At 44.2% G+C, this 26,666-nt stretch overlaps 2 protein-coding genes and 1 pseudogene across 3 annotated transcripts; 1 reads left to right on the top strand and 2 right to left on the bottom strand.

Annotated features, from left to right (window-relative positions):
• Positions 1-7,073: 7,073 nt before the first annotated feature.
• LOC124006217 (golgin subfamily A member 6-like protein 22) lies at positions 7,074-15,143 on the bottom strand. 2 transcript variants are annotated; one of them, XM_046316068.1, is made up of 6 exons: positions 14,168-15,143; positions 9,357-9,397; positions 9,101-9,176; positions 8,718-8,792; positions 7,413-8,434; positions 7,074-7,275 (listed from the first exon to the last, which is right to left on the bottom strand). In XM_046316068.1, exons 1-6 carry the CDS (start codon positions 14,571-14,573, stop codon positions 7,204-7,206), a joined length of 1,692 nt encoding a protein of 563 aa, XP_046172024.1. In that variant the 5' UTR covers positions 14,574-15,143; the 3' UTR covers positions 7,074-7,203. The 2 variants fall into 2 exon arrangements, with proteins under 2 accessions (XP_046172024.1, XP_046172025.1); XM_046316069.1 differs by having other exon boundaries at positions 8,733-8,792.
• Positions 15,144-15,268: 125 nt separating this feature from the next.
• On the bottom strand, positions 15,269-21,095 carry sars2 (seryl-tRNA synthetase 2, mitochondrial). The gene is made up of 16 exons (XM_046316070.1): positions 20,801-21,095; positions 20,433-20,528; positions 20,286-20,315; positions 20,040-20,180; positions 19,800-19,854; positions 19,635-19,698; positions 18,271-18,376; positions 17,468-17,515; positions 17,137-17,245; positions 16,941-16,986; positions 16,741-16,828; positions 16,511-16,623; positions 16,198-16,291; positions 15,950-16,042; positions 15,727-15,792; positions 15,269-15,607 (listed from the first exon to the last, which is right to left on the bottom strand). Exons 1-16 carry the CDS (start codon positions 21,068-21,070, stop codon positions 15,467-15,469), a joined length of 1,560 nt encoding a protein of 519 aa, XP_046172026.1. The 5' UTR covers positions 21,071-21,095; the 3' UTR covers positions 15,269-15,466.
• Positions 21,096-21,302: 207 nt separating this feature from the next.
• Positions 21,303-26,342, top strand: LOC124005445 (annotated as a pseudogene).
• Positions 26,343-26,666: the final 324 nt, after the last annotated feature.

The raw sequence follows: 26,666 nt of genomic DNA, 5'->3' as shown, positions 1-26,666 counted from the left end.
AGGAGGAACCTGGCGATTTGACAGGAGTGCCGGAGGAATATCATGATCTGCGCACGGTCTTCAGTCGGTCCCGAGCCAACTCCCTTCCTCCTCACCGGTCGTATGATTGTAGTATTGATCTCCTTCCGGGGACCACTCCCCCTCGAGGTAGACTATACTCTCTGTCGGCTCCCGAACGTAAGGCTCTCGAGGATTATTTGTCTGTGTCTCTTGACGCCGGTACCATAGTGCCTTCTTCTTCTCCGGCCGGGGCGGGGTTCTTTTTGTTAAGAAGAAGGACGGTACTCTGCGCCCCTGCGTGGATTATCGAGGGCTGAATGACATAACGGTTAAGAATCGTTATCCGCTTCCCCTTATGTCATCAGCCTTCGAGATTCTGCAGGGAGCCAGGTGCTTTACTAAGTTGGACCTTCGTAACGCTTACCATCTCGTGCGCATCAGAGAGGGGGACGAGTGGAAAACGGCGTTTAACACTCCGTTAGGGCATTTTGAGTACCGGGTTCTGCCGTTCGGTCTCGCCAATGCGCCAGCTGTTTTTCAGGCATTAGTTAATGATGTTCTGAGAGACATGCTGAACATTTTTGTTTTTGTCTATCTTGACGATATCCTGATTTTTTCTCCGTCACTCGAGATTCATGTTCAGCACGTTCGACGTGTTCTACAGCGCCTTTTAGAGAATTGTCTCTACGTAAAGGCTGAGAAGTGCTCTTTTCATGTCTCCTCCGTTACTTTTCTCGGTTCCGTTATTTCCGCTGAAGGCATTCAGATGGATTCCGCTAAGGTCCAAGCTGTCAGTGATTGGCCCGTTCCAAGGTCACGTGTCGAGTTGCAGCGCTTTTTAGGTTTCGCTAATTTCTATCGGCGTTTCATTCGTAATTTCGGTCAAGTTGCTGCCCCTCTCACAGCTCTTACTTCTGTCAAGACGTGTTTTAAGTGGTCCGGTTCCGCCCAGGGAGCTTTTGATCTTCTAAAAGAACGTTTTACGTCCGCTCCTATCCTCGTTACTCCTGACGTCACTAGACAATTCATTGTCGAGGTTGACGCTTCAGAGGTAGGCGTGGGAGCCATTCTATCCCAGCGCTTCCAGTCTGACGATAAGGTTCATCCTTGCGCTTATTTTTCTCATCGCCTGTCGCCATCTGAGCGCAACTATGATGTGGGTAACCGTGAACTGCTCGCCATCCGCTTAGCCCTAGGCGAATGGCGACAGTGGTTGGAGGGGGCGACCGTTCCTTTTGTCGTTTGGACAGACCATAAGAACCTTGAGTACATCCGTTCTGCCAAACGACTTAATGCCCGTCAAGCTCGTTGGGCGTTGTTTTTCGCTCGTTTCGAGTTTGTGATTTCTTACCGTCCGGGTAGCAAGAACACCAAGCCTGATGCCTTATCCCGTCTGTTTAGTTCTTCTGTGGCTTCTACTGATCTCGAGGGGATTCTTCCTTATGGGCGTGTTGTCGGGTTGACAGTCTGGGGAATTGAAAGACAGGTTAAGCAAGCACTCACGCACACTGCGTCGCCGCGCGCTTGTCCTAGTAACCTCCTTTTCGTTCCTGTTTCCACTCGTCTGGCTGTTCTTCAGTGGGCTCACTCTGCCAAGTTAGCTGGTCATCCCGGTGTTCGAGGCACTCTTGCGTCTATTCGCCAGCGCTTTTGGTGGCCGACTCAGGAGCGTGACACGCGCCGTTTCGTGGCTGCGTGTTCAGACTGCGCGCAGAAGAGGTCTGGTAATTTTTTTCTGCTTCTGCTCCTGGTCTTGCTGGGTCTCAGTCTGTTCCCTGCCATCGCATCTCTCCTGTTCTTGTCCCTGCCCTTGCTGTGTCTCAGTCTGTCCCTAGTTCTCATTTTTTTTTTAGAGTAGTACCCTAGTTTCCCTTTTTATCGTTTTTCGTTACGGTCCTGAGGAGAGGAGTTGGGTTCTTTCTCGGGACGTGCTGGACCGTTTGATCTATGATTTCCTCCGTTGCCGCCAGTGTTCCTCCTCGAGAGCGCCAGGAGGCGCTCGGTGAGTGGGGGGTACTGTCATGTTTTGTCTTATATCATCTTGTCATTTTGCTTTTCCTTCTGTTCGTTTCCCCCTGCTGGTCTTATTAGGTTCGTTCCCTTTTTCTATCCCTCTCTCTCCCCCTCCCTCTCTCTCCTCTCTCTATCGTTCCGTTCCTGCTCCCAGCTGTTCCTATTCCCCTAATCATCATTTAGTCTTCCCACACCTGTTCCCGATCCTTTCCCCTGATTAGAGTCCCTATTTATTCCTTTGTGTTCCGTTCCTGTCCCGTCGGTTCCTTGTTTTGTATTCACCATGCTGTGATTGTGTTTCGCCCTGTCCTGTCGTGTTTTTTGCCTTCATCAGATGCTGCGTGTGAGCAGGTGTCTCTGTCTACTACGGCCTGCGCCTACCCGGGCGACCTGCAGTCTGTGGCCGCTTCTCTTGTTATTCCCCTCTACAGACTAGAGGATTTCTGTTATTCCCTGTTTGGATTTGAATAAACTCTGTTTCTGTTAAGTCGCTTTTGGGTCCTCTATCACCTGCATGACAGGGGGACCTGATCCTAGATCAGCAATCCTACTCTGAGAACTGATCATCTGTCCTGTGTCCTTTTGGTGTTGTGTCTCAGCTGGATGAGAAGGTGCAGAGGTTGCCCCCCCCCCCCCCCCTGAGGGCAGAGCTGGGCATGGCTCTGTTCGGGGTGGACGTCATCATCAGCATCGACACACACACACCCTCACTATCATCAACATCAGCATCTTCCCAGGCCACTGGGCTTTTCCATCTTTCATTTCCATTATACATTTAGGTCATTAACAGATGTTCTTATCCAGAGTGACTTACAGTCATGAAAGTAAGTTATACTGCTGTATTTGCTTCCATGTTACACTTTCACTCTTACTCAGTGTTATGTTCTCTCTCTATCTCTCATCATCCATATGTTTCCGTTTCCCTCTTCCAGGCTGAGGGAGTGCCTCAGTTCTCCTCCTCCCTCCTCAGTCACATTGAGTCAGTATTGGACCCTCAGGAACTGGAAGTCTCCCAGGCAACATGTCCTCTTGCTCCCTCAGCACCCCAGGCTGACATCTGAACTCTGACGCGGGTTCACTGTTGACCCTTGACCCTGACCTGGCTCATCCTCTCTGATACATCCAGAAAGACCCTGGAAGTAGGACACCTAATTGACAATGGTGGCCTTTAAATATATCTCATAAACTTGGTCTGAGTCACCTCTTCTTGCAGACACATAGGTGTCAGGATTTTGTATGAATAGACAGAGACTGTGATTAGTCAATGAAGACAACCAACCACTACTATTATAGAAGTAACAATGATTGAGAAATATTATACACTGTGCTTTTATTGATTGACATGTAGCATATAAGACACAGTAGGCACAGATGCAGGACTCTGATTGGGCCAGTACGATTACAAATGTTGACCTCTACTAATTTGTCCTTTACATCCCACTTACAATCCACAACCCTTTTGCTGGTAAAATTCATTTGGTAAATACATTTCTAAATACATTCTTGAGTAAATCTCACAACACATAGTGAGTAGCCTGTTTGACTTCTTACATGGTGTTGATGTGTTTTATATTAGTTTTCTATGAGTCCCAACAGTTACCAGTGTTATATAATTAAGCAATAAGGCCCGAGGGGGAGTGGTATGTGGCCAATGTGCCACGGCTAAGGGCTGTTCTTAAGTACGACGCAACGCGGAGTGCCTGGATACAGCCCTTAGTCGTGGTATATTGGCCATATACCACAAACCCCCAAGCTGCCTTATTGCTATTATAAACTGGTTACCAACTAAATTAGAGCAGTAAAAATAAATGTTTTGTCATACCCGTGGTATATGGTCTGATACACCACGGCTGTCATCCAATCAGAATTGAGGGCTCAAACCACCCAGTTTATAATTGTAAATTAATGTTAGATAGAAAAGGAGTGTTTATATTTAAAAGTATATTTATGATGCATTTTAATGACATAACAAAGTACATTTACAGGAAATCATCATCATTTGTTTTTAATATGTACATTGTTATAGCTTTATAGGTTTTAATAAGCTGACTTCTTATTCTCATTCTTGTATTGCAATTATTGTTGTTCCTCCACCTATGTTATTAACCATGCAACTGTATAGCACATAATGCACTTATATTGATTTAGCATGTGGGTGAACTGTTTCCTCACATTTCTTATTCCAACATGGCTGCATAACAGTGGAGATCACAAACTATGAAAAACCATGACGATGAATATCAATATCTTACCAATTTAAAAACAAAGTTTTGGAACAGGCATTGTTTATTATGACCAAATACTGGAAATGGCTTAGTGTAGTCGCTCCTCTCGTTAGACTTCCTTGGCTGGTTAAGATAAGAGTGCAAAGCTGGGAGAAGAGCTGGGGCGCCACCCTGACCATAGAAATAGAATTATTAGAACGGACATTCCCATTCATTCCATTCCACCTGGGTGACCCAAACTACAAACAAAAAGAACTAAAGGAACAATCCTCATCTTATTATATAATATTGTTTTATATCATTATGTTTTGACCTTGTTCTTGTTCTATAGCATAGGAAATACACTACCGTTCAAAGGTTTGGGGTCACTTAGAAATGTCCTTGTTTTTGAAAGAAAAACTTTTTTGTCCATTCAAATAACATCAAATTGATCAGAAATACAGTGTAGACATTGTTAATGTTGTAAATTACTATCGTAGCTGGAAACGGCAGATTTTTAATGGAATATCGACATAGGCGTACAGAGGCCCATTATCAGCAACCATCACTCCTGTGTTCCAATCGCACGTTATGTTAGCTATTCAAAGTTTATCATTTTAAAAGGCTAATTGATCATTAGAAAACCCTTTTGCAATTATGTTAGCACGGCTGAAAACTGTTGTTCTGATTAAAGAAGCAATAAAACTGGCCTTCTTTAGACTAGTTGAGTATTTGGAGCATCAGCATTTGTGGGTTGGATTACAGGCTCAAAATGGCTAGAAACAAGACCTTTCTTCTGAAACTTGTCAGTTTATTCTTGTTCTGTGAAATGAAGGCTATTCCATGCGAGAAACTGCCAAGAAACTGAATATCTCACACAACGCTGTGTACTACTCCCTTCACAGAACAGCGCAAACTGTCTCTAACCAGAATAGAAAGAGGAGTGGGAGGCCCCGGTGCACAACTGAGCAAGAGGACAAGTACCCTAGAGTGTGTAGTTTGAGAAACAGACGCCTCACAAGTCCTCAACTGGCAGCTTCATTAAATAGTACCCGCAAAACACCAGTCTCAACGTCAACTGTGAAGACGCAACTCCGGGATGCTGGCCTTCTAGGCAGAGTTGCAAAGAAAAAGCCATATATCAGACTGGCCAATAAAAAGAAAATATTAAGATGAGCAAAACAACACAGACACTGGACAGGGGAAGATTGGAAAAAAAGTGTTATGGACAGATTAATCTAAGTTTGAGGTGTTCGGATCACGAAGAAGAACATTCGTGAGATGCAGAAAAAATGAAAAGATGCTGGAGGAGGCAATGTGATGGTCTGGGGGTGCTTTGGTGGTGGTAAAGTGGGAGATTTGTACAGGGTAAAAGGGATCTTGAGGAAGGAAGGCTATCACTCTATTTTGCAACGCCATACTATACCCTGTGGACGGCACTTATTTGGACCCAATTTCCTCCTACAACAGGACAATGGCCCAAAGCACAGCTCCAAACTATGCAATAACTATTTTAGGGAAGAAGCAGTCAGCTGGTACTCTGTCTATAATGGAGTGGCCAGCACAGTCACCGGATCTCAACCCTATTGAGCTGTTGTGGGAGCAGCTTGACCGTATGGTATGTAAGAAGTGCCCAAGCATTTCGCTACACTCGCATTAACATCTGCTAACCATGTGTATGTGACAAATAAAATTTGATTTTGACAAATAACATTTGATTTGATTTGATTTGATCAAGCCAATCTAACTTGTGGGAGATGCTTCAGGAAGCATGGGGTGAAATCTCTTCAGATTACCTCAACAAATTGACAACTAGAATGCCAAAGGTCTGCAAGGCTGTAATTGCTGCAAATGGAGGATTCTTTGACGAAAGCAAAGTTTGAAGGATACAATTATTATTTAAATTAAAAATCATTATTTATAACATTGTCAACGTCTTGACTATATTTACTATTAATTTTGCAACTCATTTCATGCATGTTTTCATGGAAAACAAGGACATTTCTAAGTGACCCTAAACTTTTGAACGGTAGTGTAGATCAATACTAAAGAGGTTTCCGTGGTCACACACCTTCTCTTTCTGAGGGAAGATCTCAGTTGAATACTCCTCATGTCCTCATCTCCTTCTCAAACACCATTGGATGAGAAAGCCAGATGTCCCGCCCCTCTGGCCTTCTCTTACAATGAGTTTTGAAAAGGAGGAGAGAGGACGCAAGGATCTTGCAATTAAGATTCTCCTGGAGTGGTACCCCAGTTCTTCATTAACAGTCTGCTATTAACAGTGCATTAGCCAGATAGCACAATCCTCACATTTTGTTGACATACACATGGAAATCAATCATAGGAATCAAAATGTCAATATTACAAATACCAGTGATACATTGCTTACATTAAAAGCCACAATGACCTTAACAAATCCCACACACTGATTTTTAATTATTGCACAAAATGTATACACGAGACATATCGTAAAGGATACCTCTTTCCCACATATCATGAGATGTAGACTAACTATAGCTTTGCAAGGTTGTACATTTTGCCTACTAAACAATCTTTGATAATGGCAGCACACAGAAAGACTGACATCTAAAGAACTTGTAATCTCTGAATGCAATATGAGAGTTAGGGGATGGGGAGAAGTGTACCTGTATGCTTGTTCTAAAATGCAACTACTTACAGAAGTACATCCCATCAAAGGCATTATGATTATACCATGTTACTAAGTAAGTTAGTTGTGTGTGTTTCTGTGTGTGATAGCATGAGAGAGAGAGCTGCATTGTGTCATTATCTGTCTGTTTTGTGTTGTTTGTCTTTCTGTGTGTGTGTGTGTGTGTGTGTGTGTGTGTGTGTGTGTGTGTGTGTGTGTGTGTGTGTGTGTGTGTGTGTGTGTGTGTGTGTGTGTGTGTGTGTGTGTGTGTGTGTGTGTGTGTGTGTGTGTGTGTGTGTGTGTGTGTGTGTGTGTGTGTGTGTGTGTGTAATTTAGAACTTAACGACTCCTGTGAAGCTCCCGAAGCTCTGCAGCCACTTTTCGCAGCTCTGCCTCAATCTCCAGAAGCTCCTGTGGGCACACAGAACAGTTCAGACAGTGTGTTAGGAGCGCGCAGACGCACACACAGAGACATAGTCAATTAACAATTACAATATCAACTTTACAAGCTCAGTTGTGCTAAATCCTGTTGACTCTCGCCCACTTACCGCTCCTTCATCCTCCTCAACATCCTCCTTTTTGTCCTCATCCTCCTCTTCCTCTTCCCAATCCTCATTGTTTTCATCATCATCTTCCTCATCTGCTTCTTCATCATCGTCGTCATCATCATCGTCCCTGTTCCTCTCCTTTTCAAACTGACGGGTCGACTCATCACTCGCTTTCTCCATCACTCTCTTCTGCTGAGGCTCCTTAACCTCCTGACTCTCTCTTTCTTTCACCTTCTCCAATTCCTTGTGAATCTCTCCCTCCTTCTGGCTCTCTTTGTCCACTTTCACCTCATCCCTGGCATTCCCTCTCTTCCTCTCCTCTTCTTCTCGCTCCTCCTCCTCTTGCACACGTTTCATCTTTTTGAGGAGCTCCTCCAGTTCCTCCTGTTTTTCCTCCCTCTCTTTCTCCTTCTCCACATTCTTCATGCTGTCCTGTTCCTCCAGCAGCTCCTTGAGCTCCCGCTCCACCTTCCCTTTCTCCACCAGCAGCTCCACCTCATTGTTCTTCCTCTCCTCGCTGCGTTTACTCTCTTCCTTCTCAAGAATATCTAGCTGCTCTTGCTCTCCCTTTTTCTGCTCCTCCTCCTCATCCTTCTTCCTCTCCTCCTCTGCTTCTGTCCCTCTCTGGAGCTCTTTCTCCTTCACAGACTCGTACCTTTTCTTCTTCAGCTCCTTGAGCAGCTCCTCAAGCTCCCTGTCCTCTTTTTCCTCCTCTCCTATCTTCCTTATCTCCTTTGCGAGGAGCTCCTCCAACTCTTTGGCGCTCTCTTCCTCATCCCCCCTTTTCTCCTCCAGTCTGGGCTCTTCCCTTATCTCCTCATTTGTTCTGTCCTTCATCTCCACCTTCTCCTCCTCCTCTACCCCATCTGCCTTTGTCTCTTTCTCTCTCAGCTCTTCTTTCTCAGTCTCCTTCTTGTCATTATTCTGCTCCTCCTTCCTCCCCTGTCTGTCCCTCTCTCCCTCAGCCTGGTTCTCCTCATATCGCTCGTTCTCCCTCCCATACTCTCTCTCTTTTTCCCTCTCTGTAAGAATAAAGTCAATTGAGGTAGATAGTTACTGTACAATTTAAAGCATATTACAACAAGTACAACAAAACATGTTTATAAAGATTTGATCTGGATTTACATGTTATTTACATGTATAATTACCTGACTCTAAAACCAACATAGCATAGCAAAGCTATTGCAACAATTAGACTGATTATCTTAATAAATCAGCATATTTTGATATTCCATATCGCTGTGTACCAATTTCTGATCCCAGTCCTTCCCTGGGTACTTCACTAGTAAAGTATTAGCTAATAACCATAGTCAGACTGACCCTCCTGGGCCAGATCCTGCAGCTCTCTCAGGAGACCCTGGTGCCTGTTGACAGCATCATCTGTACAACACAACACAACACTGGTTGCTCAACACTGACCATGTCCATCTTATCAAAATACACATAATCATACCTATCTGCCTGAGTGACAGGTGTTTCCGTGAATATTTGTAATGGAAGATTGATTCAATTTGATGAAATAATGAACAGCATTATAGTCAAATGTAAAGGGTATTCCTCGCGTACAGTAAGTAATGATTCCATCATCATGATAAACTAAATCCAAATTTTGACACATTACAATGTCATAGTGAATACAGGTGAAAAGTGCACTGTGTGACCTAGAGAGATAAGGTAGGCACTGTCACCTGTTCTCCGTTTGTCACAGCCAGAATGTGGCACACCGCTGTTACTCTTCAGAGAGTCCTGAATACAGTCAGCAACCTGAGGGCATACGCACACAAACACACCCACACACAAACACATGCACACAGAGGACAGCCGGACACAGTCAATTAGCTATTGCAGCATCAATATCGAAATCAATTACCACAATATGTTCGCAGTGTTATAGTACACTCGTAAACAACATCAGAGAGATAACACAAATGATTTGTCTCTGACCTTTCCAATCGGTAGAGAGGAGGATAGAGGAAGGCATCCCACTAGAGAGAGAGAGAGAGAGAGAGAGAAAGAAAGAAAGAAAGAAAGAAAGAAAGAAAGAAAGAAAGAAAGAAAGAAAGAAAGAAAGAAAGAAAGAAAGAAAGAAAGAAAGAAAGAAAGAAAGAAAGAAAGAAAGAAAGAAAGAGAGAGAGAGAGAGAGAGAGAGAGAGAGAGAGAGAGAGAGAGAGAGAGAGAAATGTAGTCTCCAAATAAGTGCATATTTTGCTAACAATAACACACCAACTGATTAATGGTCTGCTGAATGTTCGTTTTTTTTCTCTTGCTTTGTTTGCTCTTTTACATATTAAGTCTATCTATGATAAGATACCCAGGAAAGGGCTGACAATAGCCCATATTAAAATATGTAGCCTTAGAAATAAGGTTCATTAAATCAATAACTTGCTCACATCAGATAACATTCACATACTGTATAAGCACATACAGCCTGTCAGGGATTACCTCCTCTTCTTCCGAAGAGGAGAGGCGAAAAGGATCAGAGGACCAATATGCGGCGTGGTAAGTGTCCATGGTTCTTTTAATACGTAAATGTACACACGAACACTACAAAACAATAAACATGGAAAACCTAAACAGTCCTATCGGGTGCAAAGACAGAGACAGGAACAGGCGGTGCTGTAGAAGGGGGTGCTAGAGATGAGGTGGGGAGGCCACTCCTCTCCCATCGATCCATCCTCTCCATCATTTGGTCCATGGCAGAACCAATCCGGTGAAGCACGCTGGTGTGATGGAGGACCCTCTCTTCCATCGATGGGAGAGGAGACGCGGCTGCTCCTGCTGATTCCATGGGGGTGCGGGATTCTGTCACGTTTTATCAAGGTGGGTGGAATCAGGCGCAGAGAGCAGGTTTCAGATATTTGACAGTTTATTCTCCGGCGCACAAAAAACACGGTCAACCCAACACACAGGGTGAATAATCCAAACACAGGATCAAAAATAGACCGGAGAATAAAACACAAGCACTACACCAAATGACATGAATACAAAAACAATCCCGCACAAAACAAGGACGGGACAACCTACTACATATAGGGACGTTAATTAAACTAAAATACACACAGGTGAAACTAATAAGACAAAACCAATAGACAAACGAAAAAGGGATCGGTAGTGGCTAGTAGGACGGTGACGACGACCGCCGAGCACCGCCCGAACAGGCAGGAGAGCCAACTTCGGCGGAAGTCGTGTCACAGCCATTTCTGAGACTCAATTAGATCATTATTTTGATGATACAGTAGTAGCAGTATGAAGATATAACATTTGTAGAAGAGGCGGGAATGCTTATAGGGGAGGTGTTGCTGTATATATTCAGAGCCATATCCTTGTAATGCTTAGAGAAAGCGGGAAGTGTTATTGAAGTATTGTGGTTGTAGGTTCACCTGCCTAATCTAAGGCCTATTCTTTCGGGGTGTTGCTATAGGCCACCAAGTGCTATCAGTCAGTATCTAAAAATGTTGTATGAAATGCTTGATAGTATATGTGATGTAAGCAGAGAGATCTACTTTCTTGGGGACATGAATATTGTCTGGTTTTCATCAAGCTGTCCGCTCAAGAGGAAGAGTCTTACTGTAACCAGTGCCTGTAATCTGGTTCAGGTTATTAATCAATCTGCCAGGGTGTTTACAAACACTACAGGAACAACATCCACATGTATGGATCACATTGTACTAATACTGTAGAACTTCATTCTAAAGCTGTATGCATACCCATTGGATGCAGGGATGACAATATAGTGGCTATATGCAGGAAAGACAAAGTTACAAAGAGCTGGGACTAAAATAGTGTATAAGAGATCATACAAAAGATTGTGTTATGACTCTTATGTGGAGTTCTTGGGCTGATGTGATTAATAAGGAGCATCCTGTACTTTATGAATTTATGAAATGGATTCTTCCCATTATTGATAAACGTGCACCTGTTAAGAAATTGAATGTTAGACCTGTTAAGGCTCCATGGTTTGATGAGGATTTGAAAAAGTGTATGGTTGAAAGAGTTGGGGCAAAATGAGTGGCTAATAAGTCTAGCTTCACATCTGACTGGCTGATTTACTGCAAATTGAGAAATTGGAGGTGTACCTGTGGATATATTTTTCAAGGCCTACCTTCAAACTCAGTGCTTCTTTGCTTGACGTCATGGAAAATCAAAAGAAATCAGCCAAGAACTCAGAAAAACAATTGTAGAGCTCCACAAGTCTGGTTCATCCTTGGGAGCAATTTCCAAACGCCTGAAGGTACCATGTTCATCTGTACAAACAATAGTACGCAAGTATAAACACCATGGGACCACTCAGCCGTCATACTGCTCGAGTTCTGTCTCCTAGAGATGAACGTACTTTGGTGCGAAAAATGCAAATCAATCCCAGAACAACAGCAAAGGACCTTGTGAAGATGCTGGAGGAAACAGGTACAAAAGTATATATATCCACAGTAAAACGAGTCCTATATCGACATAACCTGAAAGGCCGCTCAGCAAGGAAGAAGCCACTGCTCCAAAACCGCCATAAAAAAGCCAGATTACGGTTTGCTTGGTGTACATGGTGTTTGCATGCTGTACATGAGGACAAAAATTGTACTTTTTGGAGAAATGTCCTCTGGTCTGATTAAACAAAAATAGAACTGTTTGGCCATAATGATGTTTGGAGGAAAAAGGGGGAGGCTTGCAAGCCGAAGGACACCATCCCAACTGTGAAGCACGGGGGTGGCAGCATCATGTTGTGGGGGTGCTTTGCTGCAGGAGGTACTAGTGCACTTCACAAAATAGATGGCATCATGAGGTGGGATAATTATGTGGATATATTGAAGCAACATCTCAAGACATCAGTCAGGAAGTTAAAGCTTGGTCGCAAATGGGTCTTCCAAATGGACAATGACCCCAAGCATACTACCAAAGTTGTGGTAAAATGGCTCAAAGACAACAAAGTCACAAAGCCCTGACCTCAAGCCGATAGAAAATTTGTGGGGCAAAGCTGAAAAAGTGTTTGCAAGCAAGGAGGCCTACAAACCTGACTCAGTTGCACCAGCTGTCAGGAGGAATGGGACAAAATTCACCCAACTTAGTGTGGGAAGGTTGTGGAAGGCTACCCGAAACGTTTGACCCAAGTTAAACAATTTAAAGGCAATGCTACCAAATACAAATTGAGTGTATGTACCCCCTGGGAACTTCTGACCCCCTGGGAATGTGATGAAAGAAATAGAAGCTGAAGTAAATCATTTTCTATCTACTATTATTCTGACATTTCACATTCTTAATATAAAGTGGTGATCCTAACTGACCTAAGACAGGGAATTTTTACTAAGATTAAATGTCAGGAATTGTGAAAAAGTTGAGTTTAAATGTATTTGGCTAAGGTGTATGTAAACTTCTGACTTCAACTGTATACATAGTGAGTTGATTGAACATTGCCAGGAAATAAAAAGAAAGTAATTGGTTTGTTTGGCCTAAAAGTAGACAGATCTATTTTTAAGGCCACGTGCCAAGCAGCTAACAGGACAGAAAAGGACCTTGTAATCCTCCCCCAAGGAGGAAGTGAAAATCTCCATGTTATTAGCTCACAGCTTCACAGGGAGTCCAATGAATTGTACACAAGTGCTAAACGACTGAGTCACTGGACCCCTGACATATCTTATTAAAGCCACTGCCTTCTTCTATGTGTCAATAAAGCTAGTCCAGTGGTGCATGAATCAATTGGTCATTGATAATGGAGGTCAATGGTAACAGGGCTGTTAGTTGTGTGGGAGAGAGAGAGTGTTTCTTCCTAAACTGGGACACAGCTCCTTTAAAGCTGCAATCCCATGTTGATTGGCTTGGCAGGCCTCCAGTCACCCTTTGTATACACCAGGCAATTGGCAAGGAGATTTGGGTCTGTATGTTCACACACACATAGGTGACTTTAACACCTCTACACGGTGCGCACTATGCACAGAGCATTAGCCTTTAAGCTCAGTTGTATTTTCATATAACACTGTTATATAATACATGTACAGCCTACCCTCCCGTTCTCACAACATTACATCCATACATCTTTACTCCCAAAACACTCCCTGACACTGATACAAAACTGCTCACATCAAACCATGGTCATCGGGTCAATATTTGGATATTCAAACAGGACATGGTTGTAAAAGATTTAGGTTTAACAGTTACATGAGTGCGCACGTGCACTGTTTTCGTCACCTGTCGTGCGCGACAACATAATTCACATTTAGGTTGATATAGAAATACACTTGATTTATTATGTCATTTTTACATAAGAGTATTTCCAATACACACACATGCGATAACAATCAATATGTAGGCAATCCCAGGGAAAACCTAACTCGCTTTCTGGATAGGCTACAGACAGATTTAGCGTGACTGACCGACCGGATAAGGTGCGCTCTAAACAAATTATGTAATAAGTCGATCTTGATCGATCCCAAATCTTAAAAGCGAAGATATATCCTACCAATTTACCTTTTTGTACTTTACTCATTTTGGTTGAATTGTCGCATAATCCATTCTCCGTTTTATTTATATGCTATATTATAAAAATATAAACATGCTCTAAATAGCATGAACATTCCACTTAACTGCAATCAATAGCCTACAATCACACGTTTTAGCTAATGTCCCAAGCAAAGCTAGAACCAAAATGCCTATAGGCTGTTAGAACAGGCAGGCTATGGACTCGGTTAACATACGCGTTATCTAACACTGGATGCGCTCATACACGGATTGATCAGCAGCCTCACAAATGAATCCCTGATTTTCCTTACCTCCACTGAAGGTCCAAAGCAACGCCGTGAAAATAAGAACTCCCATAGGATCTGAATATAAAGGCCTTAAAGAAAAGGAAATAACCTTGAAATAATAATGCGGCGACCTCATTTGCAAGTCGAGCGAGGACCCGCTGAGGAGGAGCTGAGAGGCGCGTGTGCTTGGCTCAAAGGGACAGGTGATGCAGGACAGGTCGGGAGGATGATGCCCCGTCAAGGCGTAACAACTAACGCGGTGACAACGAGAGGATTGCTCGCACCAAGCTGTTGACCACATCTGACCGGAGGTATCGCCAATTCTCTGGTGTTCAATCTCATGGCTCAGCAGCAGATTTGTATTACAACACATAACCTGCCATGCTGAAGGCATGTAGGCTTTACGCGAAGAGGGGGACGGGAGACACATTTGTTTTATTTTAACAAGGCGTGTACATTTCAATTATGTGTTGACAGCCGTGGTGTATCAGACCATATCCCACGGGTATGATAAAGCATTTGTTTTTCTGCTCTAATTAAGTTGGTAACCAGTTTATAATAGCAATAAGGCACCTTGGGGATTTGTGATATATGGCCAATATACCATGGCTAAGGGCTGTGTCCAGGCACTCCACTTTGCATCATGCATCCTCGGGCCTTATTACTTAATTATAGTAGTGTCTAGCACAATTAATTACACATTTAGAGTTGACATGTAATGCCCAGCCGAATGGGCACAGCATTTTGTCCACTTGTTTTCTGACTATTGGAAGGGGCACATTAATACCTCCGGGCTTCATTAACAATTCTATTCTAATTCGCAGAATTAAGGATAGGAACACAGTCATTACAGCACTATTTGGTGTCTCTTCACTCAGTAATTCCAGTGTGCTAGTACTTCCAGGCAGTGGACATGAAGGACCCTGTGTTCCCTCTCCTAAATGATAAGCCTCTGACACAGCAAGCTCTACACCTATGTGGGACATAAACAGGGGTCCAATGAATAAAACCACCAGATCTGAAATACTTATTTGCCATAATGTTGTTTTTGAGTATAGTTACATATAAAAGCATTTAGATTTGTTAGAGCAGAACTGTGTTCTCTGAAAGTAGCCTACTGTGTGGTTGCAGATCCTGAATTGTTTTAATGATCATTCTTTTGCAGACAGAAACAGGACAGTTTATGATAGTGTCATCGTGACACACATTCACAAACAGTATGGCATCAATATATTTACATGGCAGAGCAACACAGAATAAGTAAACATGCAGATGGAAAAGACTTCAGTTGTTCTCTTGATGTAAGTGTGTTGGTGCATGATGTCATCTGGGCTTTGGGACAGGGCGGGGCATGCGATTGGGCTGGTTTGGTCCGATGTATTTCAAAGGAATGTATTTGGGCTTTTCAATCACCTCCAACCCCAGGAAGGGCTGCAAGGCAGGAGGCACTAACACTGTCCCTTCCTGAAAATGGACATGTGAGTGAGATATAGAGAGTAGCATCTTATCAGAGACACTTATTTTCATGGTGGGTGAATGTATTCATCCATATTATTGGGAATACAGTCGGTGTTCTCTCTTACCTTGGTCTGATGAGTCTCCAGTATAGCAATGATAGTACGGGGAATAGCACACGCTGTGGCATTCACCTATAGAGCAGAACACAAATAATTAGACATTTTCTCATTGAAGAAATTTGAAAACACTTAGAAAATGGTTAATCTGTTCTTGTAGAATCTATTATATTTAGTGCATCAGAAATACTGAATCTCACAACATAAAGAATATCCCCCTTCCTGGTCTCACCGTATGAGCATAATGTAGGCTACCATCCTCCCCCTCATATAGGATATTGAGGCGTCTGCTTTGGTAGTCTGTACAGTTAGACCCACTGGAGATCTAAGGCAAGCCAATGGAGAAACGAAAACATCAAGCCTGGATAACAAAACCGACCCCAATGCTCTGGCAGAGCAATAATGGGAAATGACTTTCAAACAAAAACAATATTCATCCAGGACATGATTAACCAATCATAGTAGTGCCATCAATCCCACCTCGCCATAGCTGTCCCTCCCTGGCATCCAGGCCTCAATGTCGTACTTCCGGTGTGCTGGGCGACCTAGCTCCTGGGTGGGCATGTCCAGTACTCTACAGGTAGAGAGAACGCAGCAGTTACAGGAACACTCTGCTAGGGGTTTAATGAGTTAAATCAATAGTGTGTGTGAGTATTTGCACAAATAATATATTTATATGTAAATATATGACTATGGTGTGTACAAATGGCAAAATACACTATAGTTTATGACTCAAAGGACAAGCTATGCATCTATCCAGCCAGATTGAGTGTATGCAGAGAGGAGCACTGACCTATAGTGGAGCTCCAGGGAGGAGAAGATCTCCTTCTGCAGGGACAGGAACTCCTCCAGCATCTGAGAGCTCTCCTCCCCAGTCTCATCTGCAGTCACACCAAACATCTCCACCTGGACAGACACACGAGCAGAGGATGAGAGCACAAGGGTTCTTTAACACCATGCATCAAATATGGCGGACAATTGGTCCTTGGTTGATTCTAACGATTTGCCTTTGTTTCCTGTTACCTTGTTGAAGTGATGTACTCTGTAAAGGCCCCAAGTCTCTCTGCCTGTGTCCGTCTCAGCCCTGTAACATGTGCTACTGCACACAGACCTACAATGGAAAAACCAGTCCATTCAGCTCTAATAAAAACACATAGGAGGTACATGTATATGTTACACTGGGTTGTCAGCAAACCAAACGTACAGTATTACAAATACCTCACCTGACAGGAAGGTCCTTCCAGTTAACAGCATGGTCCATAAAATAACCTAGAAGAGAAAAAGGACACTTTCTGGTTACAGCAACAACGACACACTAGTACATCACTACTAATCATTTAAGGTTTTTCCATTCTCACCCACACAGATGACCGTACCCCACGACCTCCCCATCACAGCCTAACTCATACATGGCCTCACCTGCTATGCCCACCTCCCCTGTGCCAGCCAGGTTGAGGTCAGGGAAGCAGGCGGGGTCCAGAGAGTACACCTGAGACCTGTGGGCATGGGGCTGCATTCCACAACCCTCCTGTATGTATGAGAGAAGGAGACAGAGATGGAGTGAGAGAGTCTCCGGAGAAGGAAAGAGAGAACATGTCAGTTTGGAGAAATGTTACTTGTGAAAACTGGCTCACTACTAGGTACACACATCACACCTTCATCTCGGACTGCTTTACTCTCTTTTTCCAGTTTGAATATTGTTATGCATTCATGTCTATAGTGTAAATGAAGGATAGAGTCAGATACTCACAAATACAGCCCCCTTCAGCATGTCTGGCACAACCATAGGTATAAACCCCTGAGATGAAAAGAAAACTGATTTGCTTTCAAAGTAGGGAGACATGCAAAAATCGCTTAAGTTGGAGACTTATCTCCCTCACCAACTTCAAACATCTTCTATCTGAGCAGCTAACCGATCGCTGCAGCTGTACATAGTCTATCGGTAAATAGCCCACCCATTTTTACCTACCTCATCCCCATACTGTTTTTATTTATTTACTTTTCTGCTCTTTTGCACACCTATATCTCTACCTGTACATGACCATCTGATCATTTATCACTCCAGTGTTAATCTGTAAAATTGTAATTATCCGCCTACCTCCTCATGCCTTTTGCACACAATGTATATAGACTCTTTTTTTTATTTTTTCTACTGTGTTATTGACTTGTTAATTGTTTACTCCATGTGTAACTCTGTGTTGTCTGTTCACACTGCTATGCTTTATCTTGGCCAGGTCGCAGTTGCAAATGAGAACTTGTTCTCAACTAGCCTACCTGGTTAAAAAGGTGAAATAAAAAATATTCATCACTGCTACAGTTGTTATGATATATATAGTGCTATTTCTATCGTTTTTTTATTATAATTTTCATTATTTTATTTCACTTATGTTGGAGCTCGAAACCTAAGATTTTCATTGTACCCTGCAATCACACCTGCAACCTTGTACATGTGACTTTTAAACACCCAGAATCTGAAATGATAATCACACATTTTGCAGATATATCAATCTATTCTCCCTGATACCCTTTGTTTGACTGTGTTATCTTACACACCCGCTGCTGCAGTGTTTCCAGGGCGAAGTTCTGTAGAGCAGACTGGAGTCTGGCCCCCGCTCCCCTTAGATAGTATGACCTATGACCTGAGACATGGGCAAGACGCCTGCAGAGAGAAGATAGGAGTAAACCACATGATTTAAGCTTTATTTAACTAGGCAAGTCAGTTAAGAACAAATTCTTATTTATAATGACGGCCTACCGGGGAACAGTGGGTTAACTGCCTTGTGAAAATATTTTGTTCTGCCCTTGAACATTGTCAGCTTGGGGATTCGATCCAGCAACCTTTACGGTTACTGGCTCAACGTTCTAACCACTAGGAATATTTTAGATGACTGAAGTTCATATTTAATTTAGACAATGTTATGCATATTTGGAGTTTCTGTACACATGATTTCCAGTCTTCTATTTGTTACACTGAAGGTGCAGGTTTATGGTCACTAAGCTTGAAGCAGAATGTTCTGAATGACTTGATATTGATTGATGACGCTAGACTGGAGATACAAGGACAGAGGACACTGATTATTATTGTACTCTGTCAAACAGTGCGATTCTGTAGCAGCTGACAAAGTCACTGCCTTTCGTTTTGACCTCCTAAAAGCATCTCAGGCTGGTGTTTACAGAACAGCTATCTGCTGATTAGGATTTAAAGACCTTCTCAGTGCAGGCCAGTTAGACATTTCCTTTGCTTCTGTGCTGGAGGAGTCTCCCTGCTGCAACATGTAATAAACAGGATAGACTTTTTATCGACTTTACCAACGACTGCTCTCCTTTATGTTCACCTGGAAATTACAGAGGGTGAGAGTTGGTAATTAAGTTTTAAAAATATATATAAAGATAAAGACATTAATCTCAAGGGGAAATTAGAACAAAAGATTGTTCATCTGAAAATCTAGTAAAGACCCTGGCCATTTGCTGTAGGAAAAAAAAGATTCTAGACAAAGAAACAACTCATACAATATTAAGCACCCATTTACTAACGACAAGCCCTAGGCTACATATTGTTAACAACAATACCAGAGCATAATGCTGGTGAGCCCCTGTTGTTTGGCTGCACTGTTGATGAGGTTCAGTTATGTGTTTTACCGGTAGGCCTATGCCAAGAATACTGGGACTGGAGGATCAACTGATCAAAATGAGAGATAGTATTAAGGAACAACGAGAGAGAGATAGTATTGAGAGAGAGAGATAGTATTGAGGAAGAACGAGAGAGAGAGAGAAGAAATGTTGATATAAAGAGAAAAAAATACAATAAACAGTGAGGAGAGAGAGTAAGCAGTGACATGAAGAGACAGAGGGGTATGGAGAGAGAGACAGGAGGAAGAGAGAACAAAAGCCAGAGAGCAGACCAGTGTGTGTCTAACCTCTGTCTGATAAGACCAAGCTCCTCCCCGATCTCTAGGTGTCCCCTGGGTTTGAAGTCAAACTCTGATGAAAAAGGTCAGAGATAACTGCATATCAAATACTGCCCTACTTTGTACGTTGATGAGATCATGAGGACAGCCTCCTGTATTGTTCCGCCTCCTCACCTGGCTTCTGTCCAACCAGCTCCACCACTCTCGCTTGGCTCTCATCTCCAATTGTCTGAAAGAGGGTGATGGGGGGTGAAAATTAAATTAGTTACAAACTATAGATTTTTTTCAGATATGCAAAGAAATGTCTTCCAATAGTTGAAAGACCGTCTCTATGCATCTCTCTCAGAATGATTCTCTAACAACATACATTTGCCTCACACCTGTGTGCGTGTGTGTGTGTGTGTGTGTACTCACCACATCGGGGTGTGTGGTGTTGGGCAGCCTCAGGGCTCGGCCATAGTGCTCCTCCTCCAGCTCACTCTCTCTGGGGTAAAGCTGGCTCAGCCGATGACGGATCTCCCGACCCTCCTTCGTAGCCTCCTTGAACTCGGGAATCTGAACAAAATAAGGGGCTACTTACTTCAAAAGGGTATTATTTCTGTTCAGCCTTGATGTTAAGTGCAAATACCATAAGGCCACAGCAGGCAAGGCAGAACTTACATTAGCTAGGGATTTCTTGTCATTCTGATCCTGTGAAGAGAAGGGAAATGTTTATCACAATAATTCCACAAAATAATATCTCATCATAACATGAAAAAAATGTTTTGAAGCACAGGTATTGGGATCATTGCCAGCATATCAACTGACCACAAGAGCCCGAACTCTATTGCTGATCACTTTCTTCTGCTTCTCCAGATGTGAGATTTCCTTTCGCACTGCCTCAAGTTGCTGCCAAACATACACCTGCAGCACACACTTACATCAGAAACACCCCCCTAAAATAGGCATATAGAGATCAGGCAATGTGCTTGATACTAATGCAGTAGGCTACACCACATGCATGTACTTCAAGGCAAATGACACACAGCATATGAAAGCACAGAGGCAATCTCTCTTGCACATCAAATACACATTAATGACTTGAGGGTCAAGAGAGCATGCAAATTGCATGGAACTAGGCTGCATCTACAGTATTCAACATGGTGTGGTGAGATGGGATATACAGAAAAGCTTACAATCTCCCTGACATCTGCTCCCCGTAGGTCCCCTTTCCGAGTCTCCACATTGGCAATGACTTTGTCAGTCTCCTCGCACACAAGTCTCATGTCCAAGTCTGGCTTGTCACTGTAGCCCTCGCGGACATGTTCGTACAGACTACTTCGCACCTCATGTGTGGAGCGGCTGTGGGTAAACACTTTTGTCCCCTGCCTTTTAAAGTGTCTTGAAACAGGTTTTAAGACATTCAATGTGCCAAGCCGAACAACCATGCCAATGCAAGTCGCCATGTTTCAATGCGGAAGTAAGTTGGTACATAAGGCGGAACCAAATAAGACAACCAATTAATACAAATTATTTTTATTTGTAACAAATGTAATGTACTGACTGTGTGTTTATAAAGTCGAAAAACAAAATATCTCTTACATTTGCTTTAGTTATAAAAGAAGGAACACGAGCGAGTTCAAAACTAAACGTCACATCCGTGCACTGGTTCAAAGGCCAACCAATGAGACTAGCGAAACCATTGCATTGCGGTAATGCGGTTTAGAGAGGGAGACAAGTGAATTGTGCGGCAGACAACAGTCAGGCAGGTCTCTGGGGCAATAAAAACAGTATTTTATGTTCGTTTTACATCCGTAATGTGTTTGAGATGTTTGTGTTTTATGCCATGATTGACTAATTTCTCTGATAAGACAGAAAGGGGTGCTTTGGCGGATGATTTTTAGAGAGCTGCATACAGCAGTTGCTAACAAACGTTAGCTAGCCGCCGCCGGGCGGTCTGTTGTTATAGTCTGCATGGTGGTTCTGAGAACCATGAGCCGTGCTGCACCCCACACTGGAGGCCGTACTCACTCAAACCAGGACAGGCAAGGCGGATCGGAGGGTGGGACACACGGATGTCAACTGTCACCTTCCCTTTTTGACTGACTACAGACAATCGGGCCCAAAGGAGAAGCTACTAACAGTAACTGTCTGGCCCCTGGTGACATCCACACAATCAGAGCCCAGGACAGGACCACCAAGTAGGGTAGTCTCCCCTTAATGAAGGTAACGTCAACAACATTGTTGACATTTTGTGTCACTTCCTGAATGTACCCTGTTGATTTTCCCAATAAGAGAGAGGATTAGGGAATGGTACCTTAGAGCTTTGCAAGGCACTCATTCAGCCTTTAGCTCAGAGTTGGATATGATTCATTAAGGTCTTTGAAGTTGATCTTGACCGTGACCCTCTAATTACTCATAGATAGATTACCTATATCTATCTACATCAAATTGTAATTATAATTGGCTACCATCTTGTGTATTTGGCTCCTTGACATAAATGTTTTTTGTTGTTGTTGTTAAAGGTTCCTGATATTCCTGTTTATCTATGTCAACTCTTGACTATTTCCAGATGAGTGCAGTCCGTGGAGGAACAATCACATGGCGGCCACAGCCCTGGCAGGACGGTGACAGTGGGGGAGGGGAGCCCCTTTCGGACAGTGACTCCGAAGAAGAGGACTTTCCCGACGACAGCACCACTCCTTTAGGAGACTACGTCACACATGGTATGGTAGAATGGGAACGTCCAAATGATTGCATCAGTCATGTTACTCAGAGAGCTCATCATGTGCTCTGTGTGTGTGTGTGTGTGTGTGTGTGTGTGTGTGTGTGTGTGTGTGTGTGTGTGTGTGTGTGTGTGTGTGTGTGTGTGTGTGTGTGTGTGTGTGTGTGTGTGTGTGCCTGTCAAAAGTTTGGACACATCTACTCATTCAAAGGTTTTTCTTTATTTTTACTATTTTATACATTGTAGAATAATAGTGAAGACATCAACAATATGAAATCACACACATGGAATCATGTAGTAACCAAAAAAGTGTTAAACAAATCTATATATATTTGAGATTCTTCAAAGTTGCCACCTTGATGACAGCTTTGCACACTCTTGGCATTCTCTCAACCAGCTTCATGAGGAATGCTTTTCCAACAGTCTTGAAGGAGTTCCCACATATGCTGAGCACTTGTTGGCTGCTTTTCCTTCACTATGTGAGCTGCTTTTCCTTCACTATGTGGTCCAACTCATTGGTGTCCTTTAAGTAGTGATTTCTTTGCAACAATTCGACCATGAAGGCCTGATTCACGTAGTCTCCTTTGAACAGTTGACATTGACGTGTGTCTGTTACTTGAACTCTGTGAAGCATTTATTTAGACTGCAATCTGAGGTGCAATTAATTGTAATTTATTTATCCTCTGCAGCAGAGGTAACTCTGGGTCCTCATGAGAACCAGTTTCATCATAGCGCTTGATGGGTTTTTGCGACTGCACTTTAAAAGTTCTTGAAATTTTCCATATTGACTGACCTTGATGTCTTAAATTAATGATGGACTGTCGTTTCTCTTAGCTTATTTGAGCTGTTCTTGCCATAATATGGACTTGGTCTTTTACCAAATAGGGCTATCTTCTGTATACCACCCCTACCTTTACCATGTCACAACACAACTGATTGGCTCAAATGCATTAAGAAAAAATAAATTCCACAAATAAACGTTTAACAAGGCACATCTGTTAATTGAAATGCATTCCAGGGGACTACCTCATGAAGCTGGTTGAGAGAATGCCAAGAGTGTGCAAAGCTGTCATCAAGGCAAAAGTTGGCTATTTTGAAGAATCTGAAATATATTTTGATTTGTTTAACCCTTTTTTTGGTTACTACATGATTCCATGTGTTATTTCATAGTTTTGATGCCTTCACTATTATTCTACAATGTAGAATATTGTAGAAATACTGGAAAAACCCTTGAATGAGTAAGTGTGTCTAAGCTTTTGCCTGGTACTGTAAGTCTCATTTGCCTCACTTTTTACTTATTCTCTCCCTCAGGGTTGAAGCAGCTATTGGATGCTCAGCAGCTGTGTGATGTCACTCTGTTAGTGGAGGGGAAGAGGTTTATGTGTCACAGGTGGGATCAAAGACCTTCTCTTAATTCTAGTGTACTAGATCCAGACAGTGCATGTTGCTACACACAAAGGAATATGTTACACACACTTGGATGCCTACTGCTGTTTCAGTACTCTAGTCTCCTGCAGTTCATTGTAGTCACACCCTATGTGAATGACGTCATGCTTCTACCTCTCTTCAGAGTCCTCTTGGCAGCGGTCAGCCCGTATTTCCGTGCCATGTTCACTAGCCCGTTGGTGGAGTCCCGCCTCACTGAGATCCGATTGGAGGAGGTGACGCCGTCAGTCATGGAGACTGTCATCCAGTTTGTCTACACTGGGGAGGCAGGGCTCTGCCTGGACACGGCCGAGGACCTGTTTGTGGCGGCCAATCGGCTTCAAGTGATGCCCCTGCAGGACCTGTGCTCCAGGTAACTATATAGTCAGTGCTGCCTGATATAGATGCGTTGTATTTTCCCCGGTCCAGAATGCTGCTCATACTCCTAAGCATATGCAGTTCAGTAACTGCCACAGAGTTTTGATAGCATTTTTTAAAAAAAACATATTTTATTGTCTGGTTTTCCATCCTCAAATATCTGTGTGTCCGTAGGTTCCTGTTTGAACACCTGTCTGTGGACAACTGCCTGGGCATGTACTCTCTGGCCCGCTCCCACCACGACCAGCTGCTCCTGAGGGCCTCTCTGAGGCTGGTGGCCCAGCACTTCCCACGCGTGGCCCGCCAGAAGGACTTCCTGCTGCTGGACCCAGGTACCCTGGGAAGCCTGCTGGGCTCTGACCGCCTGGGCATAGACTCTGAGGCAGAGGTGTACGACGCGGCGCGCCGCTGGGCCGAGCACCAGCCCCTGGACCGTTACAGCCACATGCCGGCCCTGCTCCACCACCTCCGCCCTGGCCTGCTGTCCCTGGAGGAGAGCCAGCGGCTGAGCCAGGAGCTGGGCCCTGCGGCAGCCGGGGAGGGCCTGGGGGGCCCGCTGAGGCCCCGGGAAGGCATGTTCGAGAAGAAGATAGTGTGTGTGGACCTAAAGCCACGGGAGGACGAGTCGCTGAACGAGAGGGACTTCACGGTGGACTGCTTCGACCCACGCACAGGAAAATGGGAGAAGCTGGCTGCCCTGGGCTCTCTGCTGTGCCCAGGTTGCACGGCCATTGGCGGGCGGCTGTTCGTAGCGGGGGGCATCCTGCGGGGGGGCACGGTGTCCACGGAGGTCCATGAGTATGACTCTGTGTTGGATCGCTGGCAGGAGCGGTCGCCCATGGTCCAGCCCCGGGCCATGCTGGGTCTGCTGGGCTGTGGGGAGTCACTCTACGCCCTGGGGGGCTGCAACAGAGGAGCCATGCTGGACTCCTGTGAGATCCTGGACCTGGCCTCTCTCCAGTGGGGCCCTGGGCCCCGTCTGCCCCTGCCACTGCGCTCCTTTGCCTGTGCCGCCTTTGCGCGGCCGCATCTACCTGCTGGGTGGCACCACGCTGGAGCAGAACCGGGCGGTGGTGCACGCTGGCGTGCTCATCTACCACACCCTGACTGACTCATGGACCCGCGTGGGACTGGACTCTGGCGCCACCTGCCTGGCCGGAGGGGTGGCAGTGCGGGGAGGGGTCTGTGCCATTGGAGGCTACATGAGGGACGCCACGAAGTTTATAGATGGAAACTACACCCATCTGGAACCTCTGGAAGCCACGGGGCGGGTGCTGTTCTTCAGGGAGGGCCGGGGCACAGGGGTGGAAAGGGAGGTGACAGGGGCGGTGGTGTCTGAGAGGGGTGGGGGTGGGGGAAGTGACCGAGCCCCCAGTCCGGTGGTTTTCCCGGGATTGCCCAGGCGGATTGCTGCCGGGGGCGTGGCCAGGTGGAAACGCAGGATATACGTGCTGGGCGGGGAGAACGGCTCCCGTTTCTATGACAGTGTGTACTGTTGGAAGCCTGGCTGGCGCAGCTGGGTCCAGAGACGGGAGAAACTACCCGGAGACACGGGGGGGAGTCAGCCAATTTGGCTGTACCACCCTCAAGTTCCCCAAGAAACACATCCTGTCCCGGCTGAGACTGGCTAGGGAGGACCGCAATCCTGATGATGACTAGCCACAGCCGGATGAATGAGTTGTGGCTAAGACCAGCATTCATGGGGTTTCAGTAATGAAATGTTATCAACTTTTTACACTTGAGAAAGTGGGGGGGGAAGGGGACTCGCATCTGAATGTAACCACCGAATGCCACAACACTAAAGTTCTAATCAAAAATGATTTGAATGCATTTAAATGGTCTGAAACTTGTCTGCCTGTTGAACACACATCCTCAGCCTTTGCCACCTTCTATAGGAATGTAACGACTGCATAGGGCTGTTTTGGATGACTGGCTGCGAATGTTTATTGAATTGTTTTGTTTCTGCCTTTTCTATTCCAGACATTCTGAAATTCACTAAAGCATCCCATGTATGTAACTTTAGTCTTTCACTTTTCAATGATTCCAGGGCCATGTTCATTAGGCACGAAACGGAAGAAAATGAACTGAAACAGGGAAGGACGACCTACCAGGACTTGTCCAATAACCTAAACATTAATTTTCCGTTGCAACATGTGTTGTAATGTTTTTTTGATTTAATGCTCTAATAAACATGACCTAGATTTCAGTCACTTGTTATTTTTGGTCAGTTTCTCTTCATCGCTATTCACCCTAACACTCATCCTCCAATCAGATATAGTGTTATCATCAGAGGGGATAACGTGGTTTCGTAATCATCATTGCCCCCAAGTCGCCAAATTATGTGTTATTTAATTTTCAGATGCATGGGTTACTTACCGCAAGAGCATGCAGATCCGCCAGAATACCTGACACCTAAATATGAGTTTTATTTTAGATATGAGTTGAACACGCCCCTTTACTCTATAGAGCTTTGTAAAGATATTTGGAGTTTAAATGTGTATGTGTGTTGGGGTGTGAATGTAGGATTATGGTAT

The sequence above is a fragment of the Oncorhynchus gorbuscha genome, linkage group LG19 (genome assembly GCF_021184085.1).
Source record: "Oncorhynchus gorbuscha isolate QuinsamMale2020 ecotype Even-year linkage group LG19, OgorEven_v1.0, whole genome shotgun sequence".
In the NCBI taxonomy this organism is placed as follows: Eukaryota; Metazoa; Chordata; class Actinopteri; order Salmoniformes; family Salmonidae; genus Oncorhynchus; species Oncorhynchus gorbuscha.
The sequence above is the reverse complement of the archived record's forward strand: the minus strand, read 5'-3'. Positions and strand labels throughout refer to the sequence as shown.